The sequence below is a fragment of the Cetorhinus maximus genome, chromosome 13 (assembly GCF_964194155.1).
Source record: "Cetorhinus maximus chromosome 13, sCetMax3.hap1.1, whole genome shotgun sequence".
Lineage (NCBI taxonomy): Eukaryota > Metazoa > Chordata > Chondrichthyes > Lamniformes > Cetorhinidae > Cetorhinus > Cetorhinus maximus.
Genome location: NC_135891.1, coordinates 119,014,356 through 119,042,348, shown reverse-complemented (window position 1 = coordinate 119,042,348; position 27,993 = coordinate 119,014,356). Strand labels below are relative to the sequence as shown.

Here is a 27,993-nt window from a genome sequence, read left to right as displayed (position 1 = left end):
GACATAAGCTCACAAAAAGATCAATTTGTTCACTTTAGTATTTAATTTCATTTAGGAATTGACACACACCAGACATTCTCCAATCTCCCCATTCCCCAGTAAGATTCAGTGAGATGTTCCACAATCACCTCATTCTTTGCAAACCCGTTGCATTCTGGATTTTGACAACATTGATGAATTTCTTACTCACCAAAGCCCGCCCAGTGTATCAGTAGTTTGCTATTCCCTGCTCCTCAACCACGTTCTTATACAGATTTAAATCAAGTGTCAAAAAAGATCCAGCACTCTTAGGGACTAACACAGCAAATAAAAAAACACCCAACAGGGGCAATTTAGATTCAGTCACCACACAATTGCCTTGGTTTTGGGGGGAGGGGGGGTGCAGGGCAAGGAGCAGATCAGGACAATAGTAAAGGCTGATAGGGGGCTGGGGAAATTGGGGTGGTGGGTAACAGTCCAAAGGGATCTGGTCACTCAAACTTTCAAACACAGGTTTTACCTCAGACTGGCCTCACCTAGAATCTGAAAGTAGAGTGAAAGGTCAGCTCCCCACTATCTCACATGTCCCCTGGTGGTCAAGTGATTTAGGGAGCCAATAAATTCTCAGCATCGGCAAAGCACCAATTAGAACTCAAAAACTTTCACCCTCGGGCTTCGCCCCCTCTCTGACACAGCCAATGGTAGCAGATCTCAAAAATACAGCCCTCTCTTCACCTCCAGAGTCAGAATCTACAATCCTCCTGTGCATTCCCTTGCAGAGTCCCAGGGAAATCGCTTTCAGCCTCAATATCTGGGAAGGAATTGCAAAGTAGCTCATTAATCAACTTTGTGGAAGCTTTAGAGGGAAGTCCTTCACACTGCAACCCAAGGTAGGGAAAGCCAATGGTGCATCCCCTCCAAACACTTCAAATTAAACCAAACTTGAGCAACTGCAGCCCCTGCAACCTCCACACCAGCCAACTGCTGACGTCTGAACTCTTCCAATTACCTCTGAACTGCCCCAACACTGACCACCCACTGACCCCTGAATTCTCTGTAAACTAACCACCCGCTGACCCCTTAACTCCGAAACATTGACCATCCCGATTCCACCCAACCACCTCCTGGCCCATGAACTCCCTGACCCCTGAAATCCTCCCAAACCAGCCACCCACTGACATCTGAACTCCCCCAACCCCTAAACTGCCCCCAAACCAGCCACCAGCTGACCCTGGAACCTTTCAAGATCTGCCCAAGTTTATCTTTAAATTGGTAAATAAAATGGGAGTTTGGGTTAGCAGCACATTCTGATGCAGGTCAGCTCCTTTAACTTTGCCCCTTACGCCTCAGTTGTGTATCAGGGTCAAGCCTCCCTCTTTCACCCCTCCCCACTCCTCCTTCCCTCCGAACCAGCCTTCAATCCCATTTCCCTCCCCCCAACCCCAAACTCACCCATTCCTGCCGGGGCGGAGCGACATGCTTTGACCAGGGAAATGGTACTGATCCTGAAACCAGTGCTGGTGTTTATGGTATATTGAGGGTGAGGGAGGGTGGAGAGTGTTTTAAATGGGGAGGGATGTTTGGCAGCTACAAATACACTGGTGGAAGCTTGGCAGCAGAGGACGTCTGGGCTGTAAACCGATGGTTGTAAGGGAAGCTCAGCCACTGGGATAGTGACACAGTTTCTTTTATTTTATGCTGAATTTTTTTAAATGATGATGCCCAATTGATATCACATTCACACTACTGACTCAAAGTTCATACTTGGGTTAAAGTTCACAAGAGACATTTCCTCTTGGGCTTGCTACTTGGTGTTGTAGGCTCCATGGAGCTGGTTCATAGGGTTCTCGGGCGATTTCATCCACTCCTTCTTCAGCATCTGCTTGAGCTGAGACAAGCGCATGTTGGGATTCTCCATTTTCAATCGCGGCAAGTTTGCCTCTTCGAAGGCAGCGAAGGCAGCTCGTAATCGTCGCTCAGGATGATGATCCACACTCTGCTCCGTGCTGAAACCACAGTAGTAACAATTAATAGCGTACATTTTGCACAGAGTACAGGTGAGTGAGAATGTGTGTGTGAGATTACTAACAAGCATTTGTAAGTGCACAGGTGTGTATGCGAGTGTATTTGCACAAGGGTATGTATCACAGTATCTTTAGAGTGCAGGAGGAGGCCATTCGGCCCATCAAGTCTGCACTGGCTCTCTGAAAGAGCATTCCACCTAGTCCCACTCCCCTGCCTTATCCCCGTAACCTTGCACATTCTCTCTTTTTCAGGTAGCAATCCAATTCCCTTTTGAATACCTTGATCGAACCTGCCTCCACCACCCTTTCAGGAAGTTTGTTCCAGACTCCAACCACCCTCTGGGTGAAAAAAATTTTCCTCACATCACATTTACTCCTTTTACCAATTATTTTGAATCTGTGCCCTCTAGTTCTTGATGTCCCCTTGAGTGGGAACAGTTTCTCACTATTTACCCTGTCCATACCCCTCAGGATCTTAAATACCTCCATCAAGTCTCCTCTCAGCCTTCTTTTCTCCAAGAAAAACAGTCCCAACCTCTTCAATCTATCCTCATAGCTACAGTTCTTCATCCCATGAGTCATTCTTGTGAATCTCCTCTGTACTCTCTCCAATGCCTTCATATCCTTTCTCAAGTATGGCACCGAGAACTGGATGCAGTACTCCAAATGAGGTTTAACAATAGTCTTATACAAGTTCAACATGACCTCCTTACTCTTGTACTCAATGGCCCTATTAATAAAGTCTAAGGTACTATATGCTTTATTAACTGTTCTCTCAACATGCTGTCATCTTCAATGACCTATGTACGCATACACCAAGATCCCTCTGTTCCTGAACCTCCTTTAGAGGCTCTCCGTTTATTTTATACTCTCTCCATATCTCTCCTGCTAATACAAATCACCTCACACTTCTTAGCAATGAACTTCATCTGCCACTTACCTGTTCAATCCACCAACATGTCTATGTCCTTTTGAAGTTCAAGACTATCCCCATCACAGTTGACAACATTTCCAATCTTCATATCATCTGCAAATTTTGAAATCATACCCTGCACACAGTCTAGGTCATTAATATATATCAGGAGGACCAAGGGCCCCAACGCTGACCCCAAAGGACTCTACTACAAACCTTCCTCCAATCTGAAAAACAACAATTTATCACGACATTTGTCACTCAGCCAATTTCTTATCCAAGTGCCTACTTTCCCTTTGATTCCATGACCTAGAATTTTGCTCACAAGTCTGTTGTGTGGCACTGTATCAAATGCCTTTTAAAAATCCATTTACACCACAGCGCGGAGGGGTGAAGTAAAAATGGAAATTAGGAAGGCAAAGAGAGGATACGAAAAAATATTGGCAGATAAAATCAAAGAAAATCCTAAGATGTTTTACCAATACATTAAGAGCAAGAGAATAACTAAGGAAAAGGTAGGGCCTATCAGAGGTGTACATAGTAACTTGTGGGTTGATGTAGAACATTGGGCAAGATTCTCAATGATTACTTTGTCTCTGTCTTCACTAAGGAGAGGGATGATGCAGACATTCTAGTTAAAGAGGAGAAGTGTGAAAAATTAACAATAAGCATAGTGAGAGAGGAAGTACTGGAGGGACTGGCATCCTTGAAGGTAGATAAATCACCAAGGCCAGATGGATTGTATCCCAGGCTATTGAAGGAAGCCAGGGAGGAAATAGTGGATGCTCTGAGGATAATTTTCCAATCCTCACGAGATACAGGCGAGGTCCCAGAGGATTGGAAATCTGTGAGTGTTGTACCATTATTTAAAAAGGGCGCGAGGGACAGGCCAGAAAATTATAGGCCGGTCAACCTGACTTCGATGTTGGAAACAATTGTGAGAGACAGGATAAACTTAGAAAGGCACAGATTGATCAGGGATAGTTGGCGTGGTTTTGTTAGGAGAAGATCATGTCTTACTAACTTAATAGAATTTTTTGAGGAAATAACAAGGAGGATTATGAGGGTAGTGCAGTGGATGTTGTCTACATGGATTTCAGTAAGGCATTTGACAAGTCCCACGTGGTAGGCTAGTCAGGAAAATGAGATCTTATGAAATATAGGGGAAAGTGGCAGGTTGGATCCAAAATTGGCTCAGTGACAGGAAACAAAGGGTAATGGTCATTAGGTGTTTTAGCGAATGGAAAACGGTTTCCAGTGGTGTTCCACAGGGCTCAGTGTTGGGGCCCTTGCTGTTTGTTGTATATATTAATGATTTAGACTTAAATGTGGGAGGCATGATTGGGAAATTTGTAGATGACACAAAAATTGGTTGTGTAGTTGATAGTGATGTGGATAGCGGTCATCTCCAGGATGATATCAATGGTTTGGTTGAGTGGGCGGAGAAGTGGCAAAGGGAATTCAATTCAGAAAAGCGTGAGGTAATGCCTTTGGGGAGGGCAAACAAAGCAAGAGAATACTCAATAAACAGGAAGTAATTGGGAGGGGTTGAGGAAGTGAGAGACCTTGGAGTGCATGTCTGCAGGTCCCAGAAGGTGGCAGGACAGGTGGATAAGGTGGTAAAGAAAGCATATGGAATGCTTCCCTTTATTGGGCGAGGTACTGAATACAAAAGCAGGGATATAATGATGGAACTGTATAAAACGCTGGTTAGGCCACAGCTGGAATTGTGTGTGCAGTTCTGGTCACCATATTACAGGAAGGACATAATTGGTCTGGAGAGTGCGCAAAAGAGATATACAAGAATGTTGCCAGGGCTTGAAAATTGCGGCTATGAGGAAAGATTGGATAGGCTGGGGTTGTTTTCCTTGGAACAAGGGAGCCTGACGGGTGACCTAATTAAGGTGCACAAAATTATGAGATGACTAGATAGGGTAGACAGGAATGACTTGTCTCCCTAGCTGAGGGGTCAACGAGGAAAAACTTTTCCACCCAGAGGGTGGTGGGCATCTGGAATTCACTGCCTAAGTTGGTGGTTGAGGCTGAAACGCTCAACTCATTTATAAGGTACCTGGATCTGCATCTGAAGTGCTGTAACCTGCAAGGCTATGGATCGGGTGCTGGAAAGTGGGATTAAAATGAACGGCTAGTTTCTTTTTTCTCTTTTGGCCGGTGCAGGCACGATGGGCTGAATGGCCTCTTTCTGCACCATAACTTTTCTATGGGGGGGTGCGGGGGGGGAGGGCACACAATGTGTGTGTGAGTGAATGTGTGTGTGAGGGTGTGATCATGAGTGTGAATGTGTGCATGTGCTGGTACACATGAGAGTGTGTGCATGCACACACGCAAGGGTGCAACTGCGTGAATTTGAGACTGTGTGTCAAGTGAATGTCACGTGTATGTCAATGTGAGAGAGAGTGCAAGATTTCTGTTTTTAATAACCCACAGCATAAAATAAAAGAAACTGCGTCACTATCCCAGTGGCTGAGCTTCCGAGACTCAGGGGAGGTGTCAGAGGACTGGAGAATTGCAAATATTATACCCTTGTTCAAAAAAGGTTGTAAGGATAAGCCCAGCAATTACAGACCAATCAGTTTAGCTTTGGTGGTGGGGAAGCTTCTAGAAACAATTATTCAGGATAGAATTCATAATCATATGGAAAAATGTGGGTTGATTAGGAAGAGCCAGTTTGGATTTCTTAAGGGAAAATCGCATTTAGCTAACTTGAAGTTTTTTGAAGAGATAACAGAGGGAGTTGATAATCATAATGCTGTTGATGTGGTGTACATGGACTTCCAAAAGGCATTCGATTCAGTGCCGCACAACTTGTGAGAAAAGTTATAGCTCATGGAATAAAAGGACAGTAGCAATGTGGATACAAAATTGGCTGAGTAATAAGAAACAGCGAGTAATGATTAATGGACATTTTTGGGGCTGGAGGCTGGAGTTCCCCTGGGGTTGGTATTGGGACCCTTACTTTTCCTGATATATATTAATGATCTAGATCTTGGTGTGCAGGGGACAGTTTGCGGATGATACAAAACTTGGAAACATTGTAAACTGTGAGGAAGACAGTGTAGAACTTCAAAAGGACATAGCCAAGTTGGTGGAGTGGGCAGATAGATGGAGTTCAATGCAGAGAAGTGAGAGTTGATCCATTTTGATAGGAAGAACATGGAGAGACAATATAAAGGGTACAACTCTAAAGGGTGTGCAGGAGCAGAGGGACCTGGGTGTATATATGTATAAGTCATTTAAGATGGCAGGACAGGTGGAGAGAGCGATTAATAAAGCATACAGTATCCTGGACTTTATTAATAGGAGCAGTGAGAACAAGAGCAAGGAGATTGTGCTGAACTTGTATAGGACACTAGTTAGACCTCAGCTGGAGTATTGTATATAGTTCTGGGCGCCACGCAATAGGAAGGGTGTGAACGCATTGGAGAGAGTGCAGAAGAGATTTGCAAAAATGGTTCCAGTTATGAGGAAAGATTGGAGAAATTGGACTGTTCTTTTCGGAGAGGGGAAGGCTAAGAGGAGATTTGATAAGAGGTGTTCAAAATCATGAGGGGGCTGGACAGGGTTGAAAGGGAGAAACTGTTCCCCCTCATAAAAGGATCGAGAACGAGAGGGCACAGGTTTAAAGTGGTTTGCAAAAGAAGCAAAGGCGAAATGAGAAACAACTTTTCACACAACGACTGGTTTAAGTCTGGAATGCACTGCCTGGAAGTGTGGTGGAGGCAGCTTCAATTGGGGCATTCAAGAGGTCATTGGATTATTATTTAAATAGAAACAATGTGCAGGGTTACAGGAAAAAGACAGCAGAATGGCATTGAGCATTAATGCTCATTCGGAGAGCTGGTGCAGGCATGATGGGCTGAAAGGTCTCCTTCTGCACCGTAACAATTCTGTGATTCTGTGAAACCCCTGAGCTTTGTCTGACAGCCAAACAGCTCGAGATTGCTTCTGATCTCCGCTGCTTCCCTCACTTACCTCACATATGAAGTTTAAAGCCAGGAAGGATACTGTAGATCCTGATCTAATCCAGCCGACAAAACAGAACAACGTCACTCCACTAACCTCAATGCAGCAATGGCATCCTCAATGGTCCTGGCATCTACATCAACCTCGTTGGGTGCAATACGGTTAATATTCTCTTCCAATGGCATCTCTAGGTGGCTGACTGGTTTGACTGTAATTCACAAATCAATAAGTACCAACAATCAGACCCTGTGCTGAACAGGTTACTTTAAAAAAAAAAGACATAAAATTCCCATACTCCCTTCATTGTACAAATTAATATTGTGTTGACCACAGCGAGGGGTGCTGAATTGGAAAAATCCTCCCAAGGCATGTACTGCACAATTTACAGACAGAATAAAGCTCACTCTATTCTCCTCAGACTGGTTCATCTATCCAATTTTGTCTGGCGTTTTCATAAAAATGCTGAGGTCAATCAGCCGAGGAATCCCTGGAACTACGTTCCTGTAGTGGTTCTGCAGACATAGGAATAAATGCATTCCATCATCAGAAAGTGGAGAAAGCTCGATGAATTATTCAATATGAAGGGAGAAATAAGCCCTGTACTGAGATACATCAGGCCAGACAGAGGAGATGAAGCATCCTCTGATGACTGATCAGATGGTGTTACTCGGTGCACACTGATCCTTCACCTCTGGCACCTGAACTCAAATCCACTCAGACTGGGTCCAGCCTCGAGAAGACAGCGCTGAACCTTGCGGCTAAACAACTTATATTTACATGACACCATTATTGTACTAAAGTCTCCAAAGGAGTTTCAGAGGTAGGTAGTCTGTTTGACAGCAAGCTGAAGGAGACATTATGAGAGATGACCAAAAGCTTCGCTCAAAAAAGTGGAGTGTTCAAGAGCATCTTAAAGAAGAAGGGAGAGGTAGAAAGGCAGTGAGATTTTTTTTTAAAGGGAGGAAATTCCAGAGTTTAGGCCCAGGCAGCTGAAGGCACAACTCCAGCGATGGAAATCTGTCTTACACAAGAGGCCAGAATTGGAGCAGCACAGAGGTTTAGGGGATGTGGTGAGACGTAGGGGTGGAGAAGGCTGCAGAGATTGGGAGGGGACAAAACCATAGAGGGAATTTGAACAAATAGTAGAGGCGTTTGTGGGCCAGAGGCCAATATAGGCTCAGGGGGAGTCACACCTGTCCCAGACAGGGACTGCCAGGCCCATTGCTGAGCGTGCAGCACGAGATCTATCCCAGACGCTATCATAATACCTGAAATAAAAACAGAACATGCTGAAAAAACTCAGCAGGTCTGGCAGCATCAGTGGAGAGAGAAACAGAGTTAAATTTCGAGTCCATATGACTTCTTCAGAGCCCCTCCAGAGCTACAATACCTTTTCCTTCCTCTGTGCTTTGCTCTACATTTTCCTTTTTAATTGTCTCCTCGATCTGGGCCCGTGTTATCTTGACTGGTGTTATTGGTTTGGAGACTTTTGGTTTTACTCTGCTTCCCTCCTCTTCCAGGAGCCGTTGAGTCTCTTTCTTGCGCTCCAGCTGTTCCACTCGCTTCTTCTCCTTTTCGATCTATGGCCAGAGGCCAAAAGGGGAAAGGTCAAAATGCCAATCAGCCAACAACTCAAAGGACAATGCGGCAACAGAGGTCTAGAGGTCACCACTCGTGGCAAGGGTCATTGGACACATGCCTCACTTGACTTGGGGCCTCGAAGGAGGAATAAGGTGGCCTTAAATTTCAAACAGTGCCAAGTGATAAACATATGAACATACAAGCAGAAATAAAGAAGCAAAATGATCAGAATTTTTGTCTTATTTAAGATCGATGTAGAAGGTGCTTCCACTTTTGAGGGTGACCAGAATATTAAAAAAGTCACCAATAAATCCATTTTGGAATTCAGGAGAAACTTCATTATCCAGAGAGTGGTGAGAATGTGAGACTTGCTATCACAGGGAGCGGTTGAGGTGAATAGTATAGATACATTTAAGGAAAAACTGGATAAATATGAGAGAGAAAGCATATGCTGAAAGGGTGAGATATCAAGGGGTGGGAGGCTCATGTGGAGGATAGACACCAGCACAGACCAGTTGGGCTCAATGGTCTCTTTCTGTACTGTAAATTCAATTGTAATATTTTCAGTTAAAAACAGAGTACCTAAGGGCTTCTCCCACACAAAGCACCTCTGGTCTCCCCGGACCCCTGGCATCGTCACCATGATGAGTATAAGCAATGCTTAGAATGGAAGATTTTCCATCTCAGGCACTCAATGTCCCATCAAACATTCCCAGGACAGGTAGAGCACAGGGTTAGATACAGTGTAAAGCTCCCTCTACGCTGTCCCCATCAAACACTCCCAGGACAGGTACAGCACGGGGTTAGATACAGAGTAAAGCTCCCTCTACACTGTCCACATCAAACATTCCCAGGACAGGTACAGCACGGGGTTAGATACAGAGTAAAGCTCCCTCTACACCGTCACCATCAAACACTCCCAGGGCAGGTACAGCATGGGGTTAGATACAGAGTAAAGCTCCCTCTACATTGTCCCCATCAAACATTCCCAGGACAGGTACAGCTCGAGGTTAGATACAGAGTAAAGCTCCCTCTACACTGTCCCCATCAAACATTCCCAGGACAGGTACAGCTCGAGGTTAGATACAGAGTAAAGCTTCCCCTACACCGTCCCCATCAAACATTCCCAGGACAGGTACAGCACGGGGTTAGATACAGAGTAAAGCTCCCTCTACACTGTCCCCATCAAACATTCCCAGGACAGGTACAGCACGGGGTTAGATACAGAGTAAAGCTCCCTCTACACCGTCACCATCAAACACTCCCAGGGCAGGTACAGCATGGGGTTAGATACAGAGTAAAGCTCCCTCTACACTGTCCCCATCAAACATTCCCAGGACAGGTACAGCTCGAGGTTAGATACAGAGTAAAGCTCCCTCTACACTGTCCCCATCAAACATTCCCAGGACAGGTACAGCTCGAGGTTAGATACAGAGTAAAGCTTCCCCTACACCGTCCCCATCAAACATTCCCAGGACAGGTACAGCACGGGGTTAGATACAGAGTAAAGCTCCCTCTACACTGTCCCCATCAAACACTCCCAGGGCAGGTACAGTACAGGGTTAGATACAGATTAAAGTTCCCTCTACACTGTCCCCATCAAACGCTCCCAGGGCAGGTACTATACAGGGTTAGATACAGAGTAATGCCCCCCTAATTAATCTCAATGTGCCCTAGTGCCTTTCTGCAAGGAGCTATTCCTATTTGACCTTGGGGGATATTCTCAGCAACACTACCTCAGTCTCTCCAATTAGATTGACAATTTGGTGCTAAATTAATTATTCTCATTCATTGAAACTTTTCAAACGCATTTCACATCGGGCTCTTATAGGTGGTGAACAGCATTTCCTAACGGCATTGTGGCAGGTTTGGAACTCAGGATATGAAAGGTCAGTGTCCAGCTCACTGTGCATTCAGCCCTTCCAATACGTTCTCGAGAATTCTTGCTCTACCCCTTCAAGACGCCCCCTATCTTGCTACTCCAAATTCAGCTCGTCTCCTTGAGTAGTGCTCGTCTCCGAGTCAGATGGCAGCGGTGGATTCTGGGACAGGAACCAATGCTCCAAGCTGATACACCCAGTGCAGTACTGAGGGAGTGCTGCACTGTCAGAGTGTTGTCTTTAAGGAGGGATGTTAAGCTGAAGCCATGTCTGCCCTCCTGCCCTCTCAGAGGGATGTAAAAGATCCTATAGTCACCATTCAAACAGCAGCACTGGGGGTGGGGAGGTGGGGAGAGAGAGCGAGAGCGAAGAGTTCTCCCTGGTGTCCTGGGGCCAATATTTATCCCTTAAACAATGCTGCTAAAACAAATTGTCAGGTCATTATTGCTTTGCTTTGTGTGGGAGCTTGCTGTGTGCAAATTGACTGCTGTGCTTTCTACATTACAACAGTGACTACACTTCAAAAAAGTACTTCATTGGCTGTAAAGCACTTCTGGGCATCCTGAGGTTCTGAAAGGTGCTGTAGAAATTCAAGTCTTTCTTTTTATATAAAAAAAAACTGGGGCTGGATATTTCCAGAGTGAATTTGAACTTGGTGGGTGATGAAAGCAACAAGCAGGGAAGTAGTGCCTGAGGATGGGTTAGCGACTCTAGAAGGGCAGAGTGCCCAGTCTGGGTTAGATTGCACCTTTTTAATTTGGTGAAGAGGAAATGTGGAGCGGGTTTGTTGGAATCTGCATTGTATATTCATGAAGGGAAGGATCAGTTGCACAAAAGATTGGACGTAACACGAGACTCCTCTCTTGGATTCACTGCTTCTTAAACCCAAGACTATGGAGTGATTAAGGAAAAGCATTGGTCAAAGCTCATTAGCATAACAAGGAGCAGAAGGGGCAGCTTCCTGAAAAATTCAAGAGTGACATGGTTAGAGGATTGTCATTAGCTGCTTATTGTAACATGGAGCCAGCTTCCCCGCTCTATCTGGGCTTGATTGGATAGCCACTCTCCTCTGCTCTAGTTTCCAGTCTGAGAGCAGGCAGAACAAGTGCATTCCCTACTCCATTCCAGTGAGTGGATCTGTTTGGTGGATCTGAGCTGCACCCACTCTGAGCCGATCTATCTGACCAGCTGAATGCAGTTGTCCAGGTGAGAAGGGAAAATAAGCCAGGGTCCCTGCTCCTGGTCACTGTCCAGTGATCCTGGGTTCGAGTGGGAGGGGAATTTAACAACCTGTCCTCAGCCTTTGACACAGTTTGACCACACTATCCTCCTTCAACCTCTCTCCACTGTCGTCCAACTGGGTGGGACTACTCTCACCTGGTTCCATTCTTATCTATCTAATCGTAGCCAGAGAGTCACTTGCAATAGCTTCTCTTCCTGTTCCTGCACCGTTACCTCTGGTGTCCCCTGGACTTATCCTTGGCCCCTCCTCAGCGGCACCATCCAAAAGCACAGTGTTAGTTTTCATATATATGCTGATGCCACCCAGCTCCACCTCACCACCACCTCTCTCGATTCCGTCACTGTTACTAAATTGTCAGACTGCTAATCTGACATCCAGTACTGGATGAGCAGAAATTTCCTTCAATCAAATATTGGGAAGGTTGAAGCCATTGTTTTCAGTGCCCGCTCCAAACTCTTTTCCCTTGCTACAAACTTTACCCCTCTCCTTGACAACAGTCTGAGGTTAAGCCAGTCTGTTCACAACTTCAGTGTTACATTTGATCCCAAGATGAGCTTTGACCTCATATTCATGCTATCTCTAAGGCCGCCTACTCCCCCGCTGTAATATCACCCAGCCATGCCCCGTCTCAACTCTGCAGCTGCTGAAAAATTTGTCATTCATGACTTCGATATCCTTGTTACTGCACTGACCACGAATAGCAGACCCTGCCAATGTCTTCAACAGTTGAAGCAGCTCTGCCACCCGGTGGCAATTGTCTGTAGCTGCAAACATGCACAAATCTGACTTGCAGTTAGTGGTACTGCAAAGTCGATAGTTGCAGCAGTGGGTTTCCTTAACTGCCTCTGACTACCGGTGATCAGATGTGCTGCCTCCTGGCGTTTGTGTGCCACAGAGAGACTGTGCTAAAAATACTGCAGCTGGCATGAAATGACTTACATTTATATACAGTAGCACCTTTCACAGCCTCAGGATGATCCAAAGCGGTTCAGGGCCAACAAGTTTTTTAAAGTCCAGTAGCTGTTATGCAATGCAATCATGGCAGCCAAATGGGCCACAGCAAGAGCAGCTGAATGATGATGGAGGTTTTGGAAGAGGGTGGTGCGGTCAACTGTGTCACAGGCAGAAAATGAATGAATGTTTCAGTACTGCTGGTTGAGAAATAATATTGACTTCAGGATTAAGGGGGATTTTCCCTGCTCTTCTTTGAAATAGTGTCATGAGGTCTTTTACCTCCACCCGAGTGCGCAGATGGGGCTTCAGTTTAATGTCTCATCCAAAAGATGGTGCCTCTGGCAGTGCAGCAATCTCTCTGTAACTCCACCTGTCCTGGGAGTGTTTGATGGGGACAGTGTAGAGGGAGTTTTACTCTGTATCTAACCCCGTGCTGTACCTGTCCTGGGAGTGTTTGATGGGACAGTGTAGAGGGAGCTTTACTCTGTATCTAACCCCGTGCTGTACCTGTACTGGGAGTGTTTGATGTGGACAGTACCACACTGGGTGAGATCAGTTAACCCAGCACAGACTGGAAGCTGGGCTCTCACACGTCGCTGTGAGGCTCAGCCTGGAAGAAAGGGCACAATGTGTGAGGTCGGTGGAGTTTTGTGATCAGGTGATGCACCTTTCGCTGCTCTTTCCTCGCAACATGCTTGTCATCATCTTTCCAGTAGGCGTCTTCAAGCTCCTGCTGCCGCTTTGCGTCCGCTGCTGCCTTCTGCTCTGCTTTCCGAGCCCTGGCAGCTGCTGATTTACTGTTTTCTCCCTGAAACTTCTTGGGCATCCCTCCGCTGCCACCTGTTAGAAGGAAGGGCACAAGATTCAGACCAGAAACACTGGGGCTGGGGAGATAATGGGGAATGCTCTTTTCTTGTGTAGGGCACAAGGTCAGGGTCATGGCTCACACAACAGATGACAAATGCTGTCTGATTGAATCAGTAACCACTGGGAAAAAAAGACATGTATTTTTATAGCATTTTTCCTCAACCACCGGATGTCTCAAAGCACTTTACAGCCAACTAAATGCTTTTAAAGTGTAGTCACTGTTGCATTGTAGGAATCATAGCAGCCAATTTGCGCACAGTAAGCTCCCATAAACAGCAATGTGTTAATGATCAGATAATCTGATTGTGTGATGTTGATTGAGGGGTAAATATTGGCCACAACATGGGGCAGAACACCCCTGCTCTTCTTCAACCTCGAGGCTCTTTACTTCCACCTGAGACAGCAGACGGGGTCTCGGTTCTAAGGTCTCATGTGAAACGCCACCCCCAACTCACAGGTCCAAGTCCCACCCCAGGAATTGAGCACAAAATTTAAGGCTTACACTCCCTCAGTCCAGCACTGGAACGTCAGCCTTGAATTTTGTGCTCACGTCTTGGTGTGGGACTTGAACCTAGAACCTCATGACTCAGAGGCGAGAGTGGTACCCACCGAGTCACAGCTAACACAAAATAGCAAAAGTTAAAGCAACCGCACAGTTGGGGAGATCCAAGAGGATGCAGTGACATTCAGAACGTGCAATCACTGGGGTAACCCCAGATTCACACAGCTCACAAGGGTCAGGAAACGCCAGATCCTGTATTTAATTAAAAAATTAACAAGGAAGTTATAGCAAACTTTTTAAAAATCATCTAGGTTAGATCCCCACTGGATTAATGTGTCCAATTCTAGGCTTTAGGACTGGGAGATGGTGCAGTGGAGATTTACTAAAACGGTACTAGGGATGAGGACTTCAGTTATGTAGAGAGACTGGAGAAGCTGGAATTGTTCTCCTTAGAGCAGAGAAGGTTAAGGGGAGATTTAATATAGACCTTCAAAACTATGAGAGGTTTTGATAGGTCAAGTGGAGAGAAACTGTTCTGGAATGTGGATTGGTAACCAGAAGAGAGATGAGGAAAGATTTTTTTTCACCCAGAGGGTACTTAAAATCTGGAAAGCAATACCTGAAACTTTGGTGAAATCAGATTCCACTGGAGCTATGAAAAGGTGGATCAATAGGAATGTGAAGAGGATTAATTTGCAGGATTATGGGGAAACGCTCGAGTGAGGGACTAAATTGGATAGCTCCTTCAAAGTGCTGACACAGACACAATGGGCTGAATGGCCTCCTTCTGTGCTGCAATATTCTCGGATTCTACCTTTAACCCCCTAAAATTCACAGGGTCGGTGATGGGAAAACCTTCACTCACACAAAGCTTCTCAAAACTTCTGAAAATGATTTGTACACAACTGATTACCTTGAGTGCAGTCACTGCTGTTACGTAGGTAACAAGGCAGCCATCTTGCGTTGATGCTGGGTACAATCAGTAAGAGGAATGACCACTTGTGGTGTCTTTGTTTGAGGGAGAAATGTTGGCCAGGGCACCAAGAACACTCCCTGCTGCTCTTCGAATATTAGTGGGAGTCTTAATTTTTTTTTTTGCAAAAATATACTTTATTCATAAAATATCTTCAACCACATTCCAAACCATTTCAAAAACACCATTACAAGGGTACAATCCGGTTCAACTTTTGCAAAATGTATCACCAGGTGCATCAGTACAAACAATATTACAATCATTTACAGCCTTTCATTTTGAGCTGTACAGCCCGAGGGGCTCTAAACAGTTCCCAGTCTCTCGGTGCACTGTGGCAGAAAGGTCTTAGACAGCGACCCTTCCCCATTGCGCCTTTGCGGCAGCTGCCCCAAGCTTTAGTGCGTCCCTCAGCACGTAGTCCTGGACTTTGGATTGTGCCAGTCCGCAACACTCGGTCGGGGACAACTCTTTGCGCTGGAAGACCAACAAGTTTCGGGCAGACCAAAGCGCGTCTTTCACCGAGTTGATGATCCTCCAGCTGCAGTTGATGTTTGTCTCGGTGTGTGTCCCTGGGAACAGCCCGTAGAGCACAGAGTCCTGTGTCACAGAACTGCTCGGGATGAACCTCGACAGAAACCACTGCATCTCTCTCCAGACCTTCTTTGCAAAGGCACAATCCACAAGGAGGTGAACAACGGTCTCTTCTCCACCACAGCAACCTCGAGGGTAACGTGCCGAGGGGGTGAGACTCCTGGCGTGTAGGAAGGATCTGACGGGGAGGGCCTTTCTCACCACCAGCCAAGCCACGTCTTGGTGCTTGTTGGAAAGTTCTGGCGATGAGGCATTCTGCCAAATGACTTTGACAGTCTGCTCGGGGAACCATCCCACAGGATCCACCCTCTCCTTTTCCCGCAGGGCCTCTAAGATGTTACGTGCCGACCACTGCCTGATGGACTTGTGGTCAAAGGTGTTTTTCTGCATAAATTTTTCCACGAGGGATAGGTGGTACGGCACGGTCCAACTACTTGGAGCGTTCCGCGGACAGGTAGAACCTCAGCACATAGTGACACTTGGTGTTTGCGTACTGAGGGTCTACGCACCGCTTGATGCAGCCACACACAAAGGTGGCCATCAGTATGAGGGTGATGTTGGGCACGTTTTTTCCCCCTTTATCTAGAGGCTTGTACATCGCGTCCCTGCGGACACGATCCATTTTTGACCTCCAGATAAAGCGGAAGATGGCTCGAGTGATCGCCATCGCGCAGGTGTGTGGAATGGGCCAGACCTGCGCCACGTACAGCAACAGCGAGAGTGCCTCACACCTGATGACCAGGTTCTTACCCGCAATGGAGAGGCAGCGTCGCTCCCACATGCCCAGTTTCCTTTTCACCATAGACACTCGCTCCTTCCAGTTTCTAACGCATGCCCTAGTCCCTCCGAACCATATCCCCAGCACCTTCAGGCCGTCAACCCTGACAGTGAAGGGGACAAAGGATCGGTCAGCCCAGTTCCCAAAGAACATGGCCTCGCTCTTCCCACGATTTACCTTGGCTCCCGAGGCCAGTTCGAACTGGTCGCAGATGTGGATCAGTCTGCGCACCGACAGCGGATCCGAGCAGAAGACGGCGACATCGTCCATGTACAGGGAGGCTTTGACCTGAGTGCCTCCACTGCCTGGGTTCGTCACTCCTCTTATGCCCGGATCCTTCCTGATGGACTCAGCAAAGGGTTCTATGCAACACACGAAAAGAACAGGCGAGAGAGGGCAGCCCTGCCTGACTCCAGATTTAATCGGAAAGCTATCTGTTTCCCACCCATTGATTGAGACTGCGCTACTGATGTTAGTGTAGAGCAGTTGGATCCAATTTCGAATTCCCTCCCCAAACCCCATTTTGGAGAGCACATCCACCATGTAGGTGTGCGATATTCTGTCAAAGGCCTTCTCCTGATCCAAGCTGATGAGGCAGGTATCCACACCCCTGTCCTGTACATAGGCAATCGCATCCCTGAGCAGCACGAAGCTGTCAGAGATCTTCCTGCCTGGCACAGTGCAGGTCTGGTCAGGGTGAATCACCAATTCCAGAGCGGATTTGACCCGATTGGCGATGACCTTGGACAGAATCTTATAGTCCACATTCAACAGTGAAATGGGTCGCCAATTTCTAATTTCCTCCCTTCCCCCCTTGTGCTTGTAGATGAGGGTGATGATGCCTTTCCTCATGGATTCTGACATACTGCCGGCCAGGAGCATACTCTCGTACACTTCTAGCAGTTCTGGGCCGATCCAGTCCCACAGAGCCGAATACAACTCCGCCGGCAAGCCGTCGCTTCCGGGAGTTTTACTCTTCTCGAAGGACTCAAGGGCCTTAGTCAGTTCATCAGGAGTTAGCGGTTTGTCCAGGCTCTCCCGCGTACTGTCGTCTAAGACCTCCGTGATAGAGGACAGGAAGGACTGGGAGGCCGTGCTGTCCGTGGGCTTCACGTCATACAATCCGGCATAAAAGGATTTGCTGATCCTCAAAATGTCGGACTGCGATGACTTTACTGAGCCGTCTTCTTCCTTCAGGCTGCTGATCACAGAGCTCTCTCTGTGTACCTTTTGGAAGAAGAAACGTGAGCACGTCTCATCCTGCTCCACGGAGCGGACTCTGGAACGGAAGATGATCTTGGAGGACACCGAGGCAAAGTGCGAGGCTTGCTGGCTCTTCACCTCTTGGAGTTCCTCCTTGACATCGACCCCCATCGACTGCAGCCGCAGCAGATTCTGTATGTTTTTCTGGAGTCGGGACATTTCCCTCTGTTCCTTTCTAGCTTTCTGGGTGCCTTTGAGGATGAAAAACCTCTTGATGTTTCCCTTGATCGCTTCCCACCAGTGTGTCAGGGACTCAAAGAGGGGTTTCACGGTTCTCCGACCTTTGTAATCCCTCTTGAGCTCCTCAATGTTCTCTGGGGTCAGCAGTTGCACATTTAGCTTCCATGCCCCCCTGCCCACCCTCAGGTCCTTCTCTAAGTGGCAGTCCGCCAGTAGGAGTCTTAAAAATCAACTGAATGCAAAGTCAGGAAAGGCGACATCATAGTCAATGCAGTGATTACTCAGAATAACCAGCATTTAAGGGGCACCTTTAAGTTAGTTAAACAATCAACAGCAGAGTGATGATTCATTAAAAGAAAATTTGAGAAAAACACTATAAAAATGCAAGTCATTCGCCTTCCTGCTGCCTGAGAGAAGATACATAGAAACACAGGGATAGGAGCCTGTTCCACCACTCTATCATGGCTAATCTACATTACAACTCCCTGCTCCACATTCCTTTAAAGCCTTACTCAATAGAACACTAACGACAATGGTTTTGAAAATTTCAATTGATCCACAGCCTTGTGTGGAATGAGAGCTGCAGAATTTCACTGCTCTTTGTAAATTAAAATATATTTCCTAATTTCTCTCCTGAAGGGCCTAAATTTCATTTTAAGGTTTCTTCCTCTTATACTGGATTTCCCCCAGCAGGGGAAGTAGTTTAACTCTATCCACCCTATCAAATTCTTTTATCATTTTAAACGCCTCGATTAGATCGCCCCTCAAACTTTTAAACTTATCAAAACACACATGTGACAGAATAAACTCAAGTCAGATTCCAGGACTCACCATGATCCATTTGGAGGGGGAAGACAGCAGGAAACTGGAAAGGTTATAAAGTGTGGTACAAGACACAGACATAAATGAGGAAACTCAACAAACAGAGCAAAGTCAGGCTGAAGCCAGGCAGCTCAGAATGAGTTGGCACTATTGACAAATCCAAGACTGAAAGAAGGCAGGGTGGGTCCAGAGGGCAAAAACACCAACCTTAGAGAATTTTAATCTAGTGTGCAAAGCATATACATCAAACATCATGAAAGAAATGGAAAATATAGGAACAGATGAATAAAACAATTTTACAGGACAGGAGGACATTCGGTACATTGTGCCTGTGCTGGCTCATTGAATGAGCTATCCGATTAGTTCCATTTCCTACTCTTTCGGGAGGGGATGGCCTAGTGGTGTTGCCACTGGACTAATAATCCAGAGACCCAGGGTAATTTTCTGGGGACCCGGGTTCGAATCCCGCCACAGCAGATGGTGGAATTTGAATTCAATAAAAATCTGGAATTAAAAGTCTAATGATGACCATGAAACCATTAAGATAAAAAGCAAAATACTGCGGATGCTGGTAATCTAGAACAAAAACACCTGGAAAAACTCAGCAGGTCTGACAGCAACTGCGGCAGGGGTGGGGGGGGGATACAGTTGACGTTTCGAGTCCGTATGACCCTTCATCAGAACTAAGACATATAGAAATGAGATGAAATATAAGCTGGTAGAAGGGGGTGGGACAGGAGAGCTCGATAGGGGGCCAGTGATAGGTGGAGGCCAAGAAGAGATTGCCAAAAGACTATCACTGGCCCCCTATCGAACTCTCCTGTCCCACCCCCTTCTACCAGTTTATATTTCATCTCATTTCTATATGTCTTAGTTCTGATGAAGGGTCATACGGACTCGAAACGTCAACTGTATCCCTCTCCGCAGACGCTGTCAGACCTGCTGAGTTTTTCCAGGTATTTTTGTTTTTGTACCATGAAACCATTGCTGATTGTTGTAAAAACCTATCTGGTTCACTAATGTCCTTTAGGACCAGTAAGGTCGCCCTTACCTGGTATGGCCTACATGTGACTCCAGACCCACAGCAACGTGGTTGACTCTTAAATGCCCTCTGAAATGGCCGAGCAAGCCTCTCAGTTGTAACAAACCACTACAAAGTCACAAAAAAGGAATGAAACCAGACATCCACTTGGCATTCACCTAGGCATCCAAAAAGACAAGGGCAAACTCAGCCCCGTCAACCCTGCAAAGTCCTACTTAGTAACATCTGGGGGCTAGTGCCAAAATTGGGAGAACTGTCCCACAGACTGGTCAAACAACAGCCTGACATAGTCATCCTCATGGAATCATAACTTATAGATCATGTCCCAGACTCCACCATCACTATCCTATGTCCTGTCCCACCAGCAGCGGTGTCAGTACAGTGGTATACAGTCAGGAAGTCCTCAACATCAACTCCGGACCCCATGAAGTTTCATGGCATCAGGTCAAAGATGGGCAAGGAAACCTCCTGCTGATTACCATTTACTGCCCTCCCTCACCTGATGAATCAGTTCTCCTCCATGTTGAACACCACTTGGAGGAAGCACTGAGGGTGGCAAGAGCGTAGAATGTACTCTCAGTGGGGGTTCAATGTCCATCACCAAGAGTGGCTCAAAGCACCACTACTAACTGAGCTGACCGAGTCCTAAAGAACACAGTTGCTAGACTGGGTCTGCAGCAGGTGGTGAGGGAACCAACAAGATGGAAAAATGTACTTGACCTCATCCTTAGCAACCTGCCTCCCACAGATGCATCTGTCCATGACAGCATTGGTAGGAGTGACCACCGCACAGTTGTTGTGGAGACAAACCCAGCTTCACATTGAGGATACCCTCCATCGTGTTGTGTGGCACTACGACCATGCTAAATGGGATAGATTTCAAACAGATCTAGCAACTCAAGACTGGGCATCCATGAGCTGCTGTGGGCCATCAGAAGCAGCAGAATTGTACTCGAAACACAATCGGTAACCTCATGGCCCAGCATATCCCCCATTCTATCATTACCATCAAGCCAGGGGATCAACCCTGGCTCAATGAAGAGTGCAGGAGGGCATGCCAGGAGCAGCACCAGCATACCTAAAAATGAGGTGTCAACCTGGTGAAACTATAACATAGGGCTACTTGTGTGCCAAACAGCAAGTGATAGACTCAGCTAAGCAATCCCACAACCAACGGATCAGATCTAAGCTCTGAAGTCCTGCCATATCCAGTCGTGAATGGTGGTGGACAATGAAACAACTCACTGGAGGAGGAGGCTCCACAAATATCCCCATCCTCAATGATGGAGGAGCCCAGCACATCAGTGCAAAAGATAAGGCTGAAGCATTTGCTACAATCTTCAGCCAGAAGTGCCGAATGATCCATCTTGGCCTCCTCCGGAGGTCCCCAGCATCACAGATGCCAGTCTTCAGCCAATTCAATTCACTCCACATGATATCCAGAAACAGCTGAAGGCACTGGATACTGCAAAGGCTATGGGCCCTGAAGACTTGTGCTCCAGAACTTCCTGCACCCCTTGCCAAGCTGTTCCAGTACAGCTACAACACTGGCATCTATCTGACTATGTGGAAAATTGCCCAGGTATGTCCTGTCCACAAAAAGCAGGACAAATCCAACCTGGCCAATTACCGCCCCATCAGTCTACTCTCGATCATCAGTAAAGTGATGGAAGGAAGTCATCAACAGTGCTATCAAGCAGCGCTTGCTTAGCAATAACCTGTTCACTGACACCCAGTTTGGGCTCTGCCAGGGCCACTCAGCTCCTGACCTCATTACAGCCTTGGTTCAAACATAGACAGAAGAGCTGAACTCCCGAGGTGAGGCAAGAGTGACTGCCCTTGACATTAAGTGTGACTAAGAGTGGCATCGAGAAGCCCTAGCAAAACTGGAGTCAATGGGAATCAGGGGAAAACTAGCATAACTAGCACAAAGGAAGAAGGTTGTAGCTGTTGGAGGTCAGCCATCTCAGCTCCAGGCCATCAATGCAGGTCCTTGGCCCAACCATCTTCAGCTCCTTCATCAATGACTTTCCTTCCATTATAAGGTCAGAAGTGGGGATGTTCGCTGATGATTGCACAATGTTCAGCACCATTCGTGACTCCTCAGATACTGAAGCAGTCCATGTCCAAATGCTGCCAGACCTGGACAATATCCAGGCTTGGGCTGACAAGTAACATTCATGCAACTCAAGTGTCAGGCAATGACCATCTCCAAAAAGAGAGAATCTAACCATCGCCCCTTGACATTCAATGGTGCTACCATCACTGAATTCCTCACTATCAACATCCTGGGGGTTACCATTGACCAGAAACTGAACTGGACCAGCCTTATAAATACTATGGCTACAAGAGCAGGTCAGAGGCTAGGAATCCTGCGACGAGTAGCTCACCTCCTGACTCCTCAAAGCCTGGCCACCATCTACAAGGCACAAGTCAGGAGTGTGATGGAATACTCCCCACTTGCCTGGATGAGTGCAGCTCCAACAACCCTCAAGAAGCTGGACATCGTCCAGGGAAAAGCAGCCTACTTAACTGGCACCCCATCCACAAACATTCATTTCCTCCACCACCGACGCACAGTAGCAGCAGTGTGTACCATCTACAAGATGCACTGTAGGAATTCACCAAGGCTCCTTAGACAGCACCTTCCAAACCCATGACCACTACCATCGAGATGGACAAGGGCAGCAGATAGATGGGAACACCACCACCTGGAAGTTCCCATTCAAGTCACTCACCATCCTGACTTGGAAACATATCACTGTTCCTTCACTGATGCTGGGTCAAAATCCTGGAACTCCCTCCCTAACAGCGCTGTGGGTGTACCTACACCACATGGACTGTAGCGGTTCAAGAAGGCATCTCACCACCACCTTCTGGAGGGCAACTAGGGATGGGCAATAAATGCTGGCCCAGCCAGCAAAGCGCACATCCCGTGAATGAATGAAAAAAAACACCCTGTATTTTCCTTTTCAAGTACTTATCCAATTTTTGAAAGTTGCTCAATTCTTTAAAGTAATGTCTATTCAAAATTCAGTCCATTACCATCCAACCTGTTGTGTACAGAACACAACAATAACGGTCCACAAAGACCTTGTACTGTCTGCAGTGGCCTTTGGCACTATTGGTGCACTGGGGCCAAAACTCCCCAAGACTGGAGCGAGGGAACAGACTATGCTACCACACATGTCCACTAACACTAGTGGAAATGGCTTCCATTTCGCACCAGCAGTCACACACTAGCCCCTGGTTCCTGTGAGGAAAGGCTCTGAAGCAGGGAGGTGTCGGGTGCAACAGGTAGGCATTCGGCCCATTGTGTCCGTGCCATCTCAAACCAGCCTGGATTCAGGCCGCATGCAGCAGCAACTGCAGTTTCATTGTGAACAAACATAATCTAGCATTCTGGCAAAAGCGCAAGGGCACACAAAACCTTAACACATCACCTCAAATTGGTTCCATGTCCAGACCTGCCCCACCAGTACTGTACCCCAGTGTTATACAGTGACAGACCTGTCCCCACCAGTACTGTACCCCAGTGTTATACAGTGACAGACCTGTCCCCACCAGTACTGTACCCATGTTATACAGTGACAGCCCTGTCCCCACCAGTACTGTACCCATGTTATACAGTAACATAACCCTGAAGTACTTTGAAATATGTCTAAGATGTGAAGGGTGCTGTATAAATACAAGTTTGTTTTTTGTTTGAACATAAAAAATATCAAACAGGAGCCCATTCCACGCCATGGTGCTGGTCCTAGTGTTTGGAATATATTACGCATCACTTTCTCTCATTTGAATTGCTTTCCCTGCCAAATACTTATCTCCTTTGTGAAATATTAAACACCATATGCCTCGCAAACATTCTGTTAAATAAATTCAATAGCTTTGTTAAAACCTTCCACGCAAGACACACCTGGGTGTTGTGTTTGTTTCCAAGGTGAGCTTCCTACCAGATATCGGCACCATCACTAAGGTCGTCCCCTTCCACCCTCTGTAACACTGGCTGACTCCGTGCTTGCCTCAGGTCATCTTCCTGCTGAAATCTTCACCTGGCCTTTGTTACCTCAGGGCTTGACAATTCCAATACCCACCTGATTAGCATCCCACCTTCCAGAAACTTGGGCTCATCCAAAACATTGTTGCCCATGTCCTTACCCACACTGAGTCCTGTTCACCCATCATCTCTGTGCTCGCTGGCCTACACTGACTCCTGGTTAAGCAACATCTTGATTGTAAAATTGACATTCTTACTTACAAATCCCTCCATGGCCTCGATCCCTCCCCATCTCTGTAACCTCCTCCAACCACACAACCACCCCCCCAAGATATCACTGCTCCTCCTATTTTGGCCTCTACTTTAATTGCTCCATTGTCGGTAGCTGTGCCTTCAGTTGCCTGGCCCCTAAACTCTGGAATTCCCTCCCTAAACTGCTCCACCTCTCCTCCTTCAAGACGCTCCTTAAAACCTACCTCTTTGACCATGGTCATCTCACCAAATACCTTCCTATGTGGTCCAGCATCAAATTTTGTCTGTTAATGCCTCTGTGAAACACCTTGGGATGTAGAATTGTTAAAGGTGCTATATAAATGCAAATTGTTGTAAATCAATGAATTAGTGAATCGCTGCAAGATGCTGGATGATTTGCATCAGTCCACTGTTAGAAAACGGGATCTTGCTGTCAACCTCCATGTGAGTTTCATGAAAGTGCCAGAATTGCATTGTAAATTAGCACTCTTAAACCTGCAACAGAAACCTAAGGCTAGTATTTCACAGTATAAGGACCTAGTTAATCAGGTCAGTCACGCCACTTATCCTCAGAGGCCCAGAAAGAGGTCAATTGAAATTGTAAAGTCTCACTCCTGCAGTTAGGAAATTGTTCCTGGAAGATTTAAATATAAATATATATTTTAATTCTTTATCTTGCTTAATTCAATCTTTCTTTCTTTATTTCCCTTTCTGTATCTAATTTGAGTCTAAATCGCCCGATTTCCTTCTCGATCATTCCTCTGTTTCTTTCTCAATCCTTATATCTCATTGGTTAGGAGACAGACTGTTGGTTTTGCTGTTTACCAAGCACCAGATACCTTATGATCACACCTCCAACAAGTTATGCTGCAGAGTTGGAGCTGATGGGTGATGATTAAAATCCAACTCATGAACTGACCACTTCCAGAAAAATTTTGAGCATTGTTAGACTTCTATTTACCAATAACTTTAAAATAACAAATACCCAATAAGATCCTTCCTGAGCCTTATTATTTCCAGCACCAACATTCACTGAAGCAAACTGCCTGCTTCATAATTCATATTCTGATCTAAGGTTTGGTTGACCTTCCAACTATCTCCATCTTTGTCTATTTTCATCCGATTGTGCCTTTGTGAAACACCTGGAAACTATTGCAAAAACAAAATTACCCGGAAAAACTCAGCAGGTCTGGCAGCATCGGGAGAGAAGAAAAGAGTTGACGTTTCGAGTCCTCACGACCCTTCGACAGAACTGAGTATAGTTAGGAGAGGGGTGAAATATAAGCTGGTTTAAGGTGGGGGGGGGGGTGAAGAAGTTGGGGGGTGTGGTTGTAGGGTCAAGCAAGCAGTGATAGGAGCAGATAATCAAAAGATGTCACAGAGGTGTTGAAGGTGGTGATATTATCTAAGAAAATGTGCTAATTAAGAATGGCTAGCAGGACACTCAAGGTACAGCTCTAGTGGGGGTGGGGTGGAAAAACTGACAATGTATTAGTTGTAGATTTAAAAATAATGGAAATAGGTGGGAAAAGAAAAATCTATATAAATTATTGAAAAAAACAAAAGGGAGGGGGAAGAAACGGGGTGGGGATGGGGGGAGGGAGTTTAAGATCTAAAGTTGTTGAATTCAATATTCAGCCCGGAAGGCTGTAAAGTGCCTAGTCAGAAGATGAGGTGCTGTTCCTCCAGTTTGCGTTGGGCTTCACTGGAACAATGCAACAAGCCAAGGACAGACATGTGGGCAAGAGAGCAGGGTGGAGTGTTAAAATGGCAAGCGACAGGGAGGTTTGGGTCTTTCTTGCGGACAGACCGCAGGTGTTCTGCAAAGCGGTCGCCCAGTTTGCGTTTGGTCTCTCCAATGTAGAGGAGACAGCATTGGGAGCAACGAATGCAGTAGACTAAGTTAGGGGAAATGCAAGTGAAATGCTGCTTCACTTGAAAGGAGTGTTTGGGCCCTTGGTCGGTGAGGAGAGAGGAAGTGAAGGGGCAGGTGTTGCATCTTCTGCGTGGGCATGGGGAGGTGCCATAGGCGGGGGTTGAGGAGTAGGACCGTCCAAGGGCCCAAACACTCCTTTCAAGTGAAGCAGCATTTCACTTGCATTTCCTACTGCATTCGTTGCTCCCAATGCGGTCTCCTCTACATTGGAGAGACCAAACGCAAACTGGGCGACCGCTTTGCAGAACACCTGCGGTCTGTCCGCAAGAAAGACCCAAACCTCCCTGTCGCTTGCCATTTTAACACTCCACCCTGCTCTCTTGCCCACATGTCTGTCCTTGGCTTGCTGCATTGTTCCAGTGAAGCCCAACGCAAACTGGAGGAACAGCACCTCATCTTCCGACTAGGCATTTTACAGCCTTCCGGGCTGAATATTGAATTCAACAACTTTAGATCTTAAACTCCCTCCCCCCATCCCCACCCCGTTTCTTCCCCCTCCCTTTTGTTTTTTTCAATAATGTATATAGATTTTTCTTTTCCCACCTATTTCCATTATTTTTAAATCTACAACTAATACCTTGTCAGTTTTTCCACCCCACCCCCACTAGAGCTGTACCTTGAGTGTCCTGCCAGCCATTCTTAATTAGCACATTTTCTTAGATAATATCACCACCTTCAACACCTCTTTGATCCTTTTGTCTGTGACATCTTTTGATTATCTGCTCCTATCACTGCTTGCTTGTCCCCACCACCTCCCCCACCCCCCACCAACTTCTCCCCCCACCACCTCCCCCACCCCCCACCAACTTCTCCCCCCACCACCTCCCCCACCCACCCCCCAACTTCTCTCCCCCCCACCCCCCGCACCTTAAACCAGCTTATATTTCACCCCTCTCCTAACTATACTCAGTTCTGTTGAAGGGTCGTGAGGACTCGAAACGTCAACTCTTTTCTTCTCCACCGATGCTGCCAGACCTGCTGAGTTTTTCCAGGTACTTTTGTTTTTGTTTTGGATTTCCAGCATCCGCAGTAGTTTTTTGTTTTTATACCTGGAAACTATTTTCTATTTTACAGGCACTAACTAAAGACAAGCTGTTGTTTTAGAAATTTCCTGCAGTACCTGCTCCCTAAAAGGCAATGTGCTGTTGAATCCCAGAATTACTTGAAGTCTAAAGCGCAGCCTTAAAAGAGCAAGGAGAAAGACTTTCATTTTTATAGTGCCTTTCACAAATTCAGGATATCTGAAAGGGTTTTACAGCCCGTCATATTAGTGTAGTCACTACTGTAACACAGAAAACACTGCAGCCAATTTGTACACAGCAAGCTCCCACAAACAGCAATGAAGTTTGTTTTAGTGATATTAATTGAGGGAGAATGGGGAAAAATCCCCTGCTCTTCTTTGAAATAGCAACCATTGGATCTTTTAAATTTACCTGAGACAGCAGACAGGGCCGTGGTTTAACGCCTTATTGGAAAAAGGCACCTCCAGCAGTGCAGCACTCCCTCAGTATTGCATTGGGAATGTTGGCCTAGATTATGAGCTCAAGTCTCCGCAGTGGTACTCAAACCCATAGCTGTCTGACTGTGAGGCAAGAGAGCTACCCAGTGAACAATGCCTGGTGAGTCTGAGTTGCAGCCAAGATAGGGAACTCATTGGCAGTCAGATATAGGGGAAGTGGCAGGTAGGCTCCTTGCCCCCTTCCCTGGCTGGACCACCTTTGGCATCTTGTAAAAATTGATGAGGTCAGACAGAAAGGTCCCATGCCATGCCAGGTTGGTGAGGAAGAAGAGAGGGTTCTGAGCTCAGCCCACCTGGTAGCCATGGCAACAACCTGCCCTCCACAGAGGGGCACTTAGGAGCCAAACCTGCTGATAGAACAAATGATCCCAAAAGAATGACGTTTAAGATTAAAATCTAAAGTTATTAAACGGTTACATTACTCACTTGACTCAGTGCACCTCAGCATCCAACAGCTGACTCGCTGTCAATGGCGCCTGCTGATGCTGTATTGAGCCTGTCTATTCTGCTGCCTGCGCCCAATAGCCACAGCTCAATCAAACAAGGCTTTTATTCTCAAACGTGTTTAAGAGCAATAAACGCAATTATTTGTTTTATACGTGTACGTTCGCTGTAGATTTGTGGATGGTTATGAAGGTAACGCGGTGGTCACAAATTTAGGTCCTCAGGGAATCTGCCGCTTAGTAGGTGGAAGCCGTCGGTGGCCATCTTTG

General features: G+C 46.5%; 1 protein-coding gene across 5 annotated transcripts; it reads right to left on the bottom strand.

Moving 5' to 3' along the window:
• Positions 1 to 24: 24 nt before the first annotated feature.
• ccdc124 (coiled-coil domain containing 124) lies at positions 25 to 27,984 on the bottom strand. Of its 5 annotated transcripts, XM_078556220.1 has the most exons (6): positions 27,707 to 27,751; positions 16,242 to 16,372; positions 13,226 to 13,398; positions 8,291 to 8,480; positions 6,997 to 7,108; positions 25 to 1,985 (listed from the first exon to the last, which is right to left on the bottom strand). In XM_078556220.1, exons 2-6 carry the CDS (start codon positions 16,291 to 16,293, stop codon positions 1,784 to 1,786), a joined length of 729 nt encoding a protein of 242 aa, XP_078412346.1. In that variant the 5' UTR covers positions 16,294 to 16,372; positions 27,707 to 27,751; the 3' UTR covers positions 25 to 1,783. The 5 variants fall into 5 exon arrangements, with proteins under 5 accessions (XP_078412346.1, XP_078412350.1, XP_078412347.1 ...); XM_078556224.1 differs by lacking the exons at positions 16,242 to 16,372; positions 27,707 to 27,751 and adding an exon at positions 27,880 to 27,984; XM_078556221.1 differs by lacking the exon at positions 16,242 to 16,372 and having other exon boundaries at positions 27,707 to 27,928.
• Between the last annotated feature and the right edge of the window lie 9 nt (positions 27,985 to 27,993).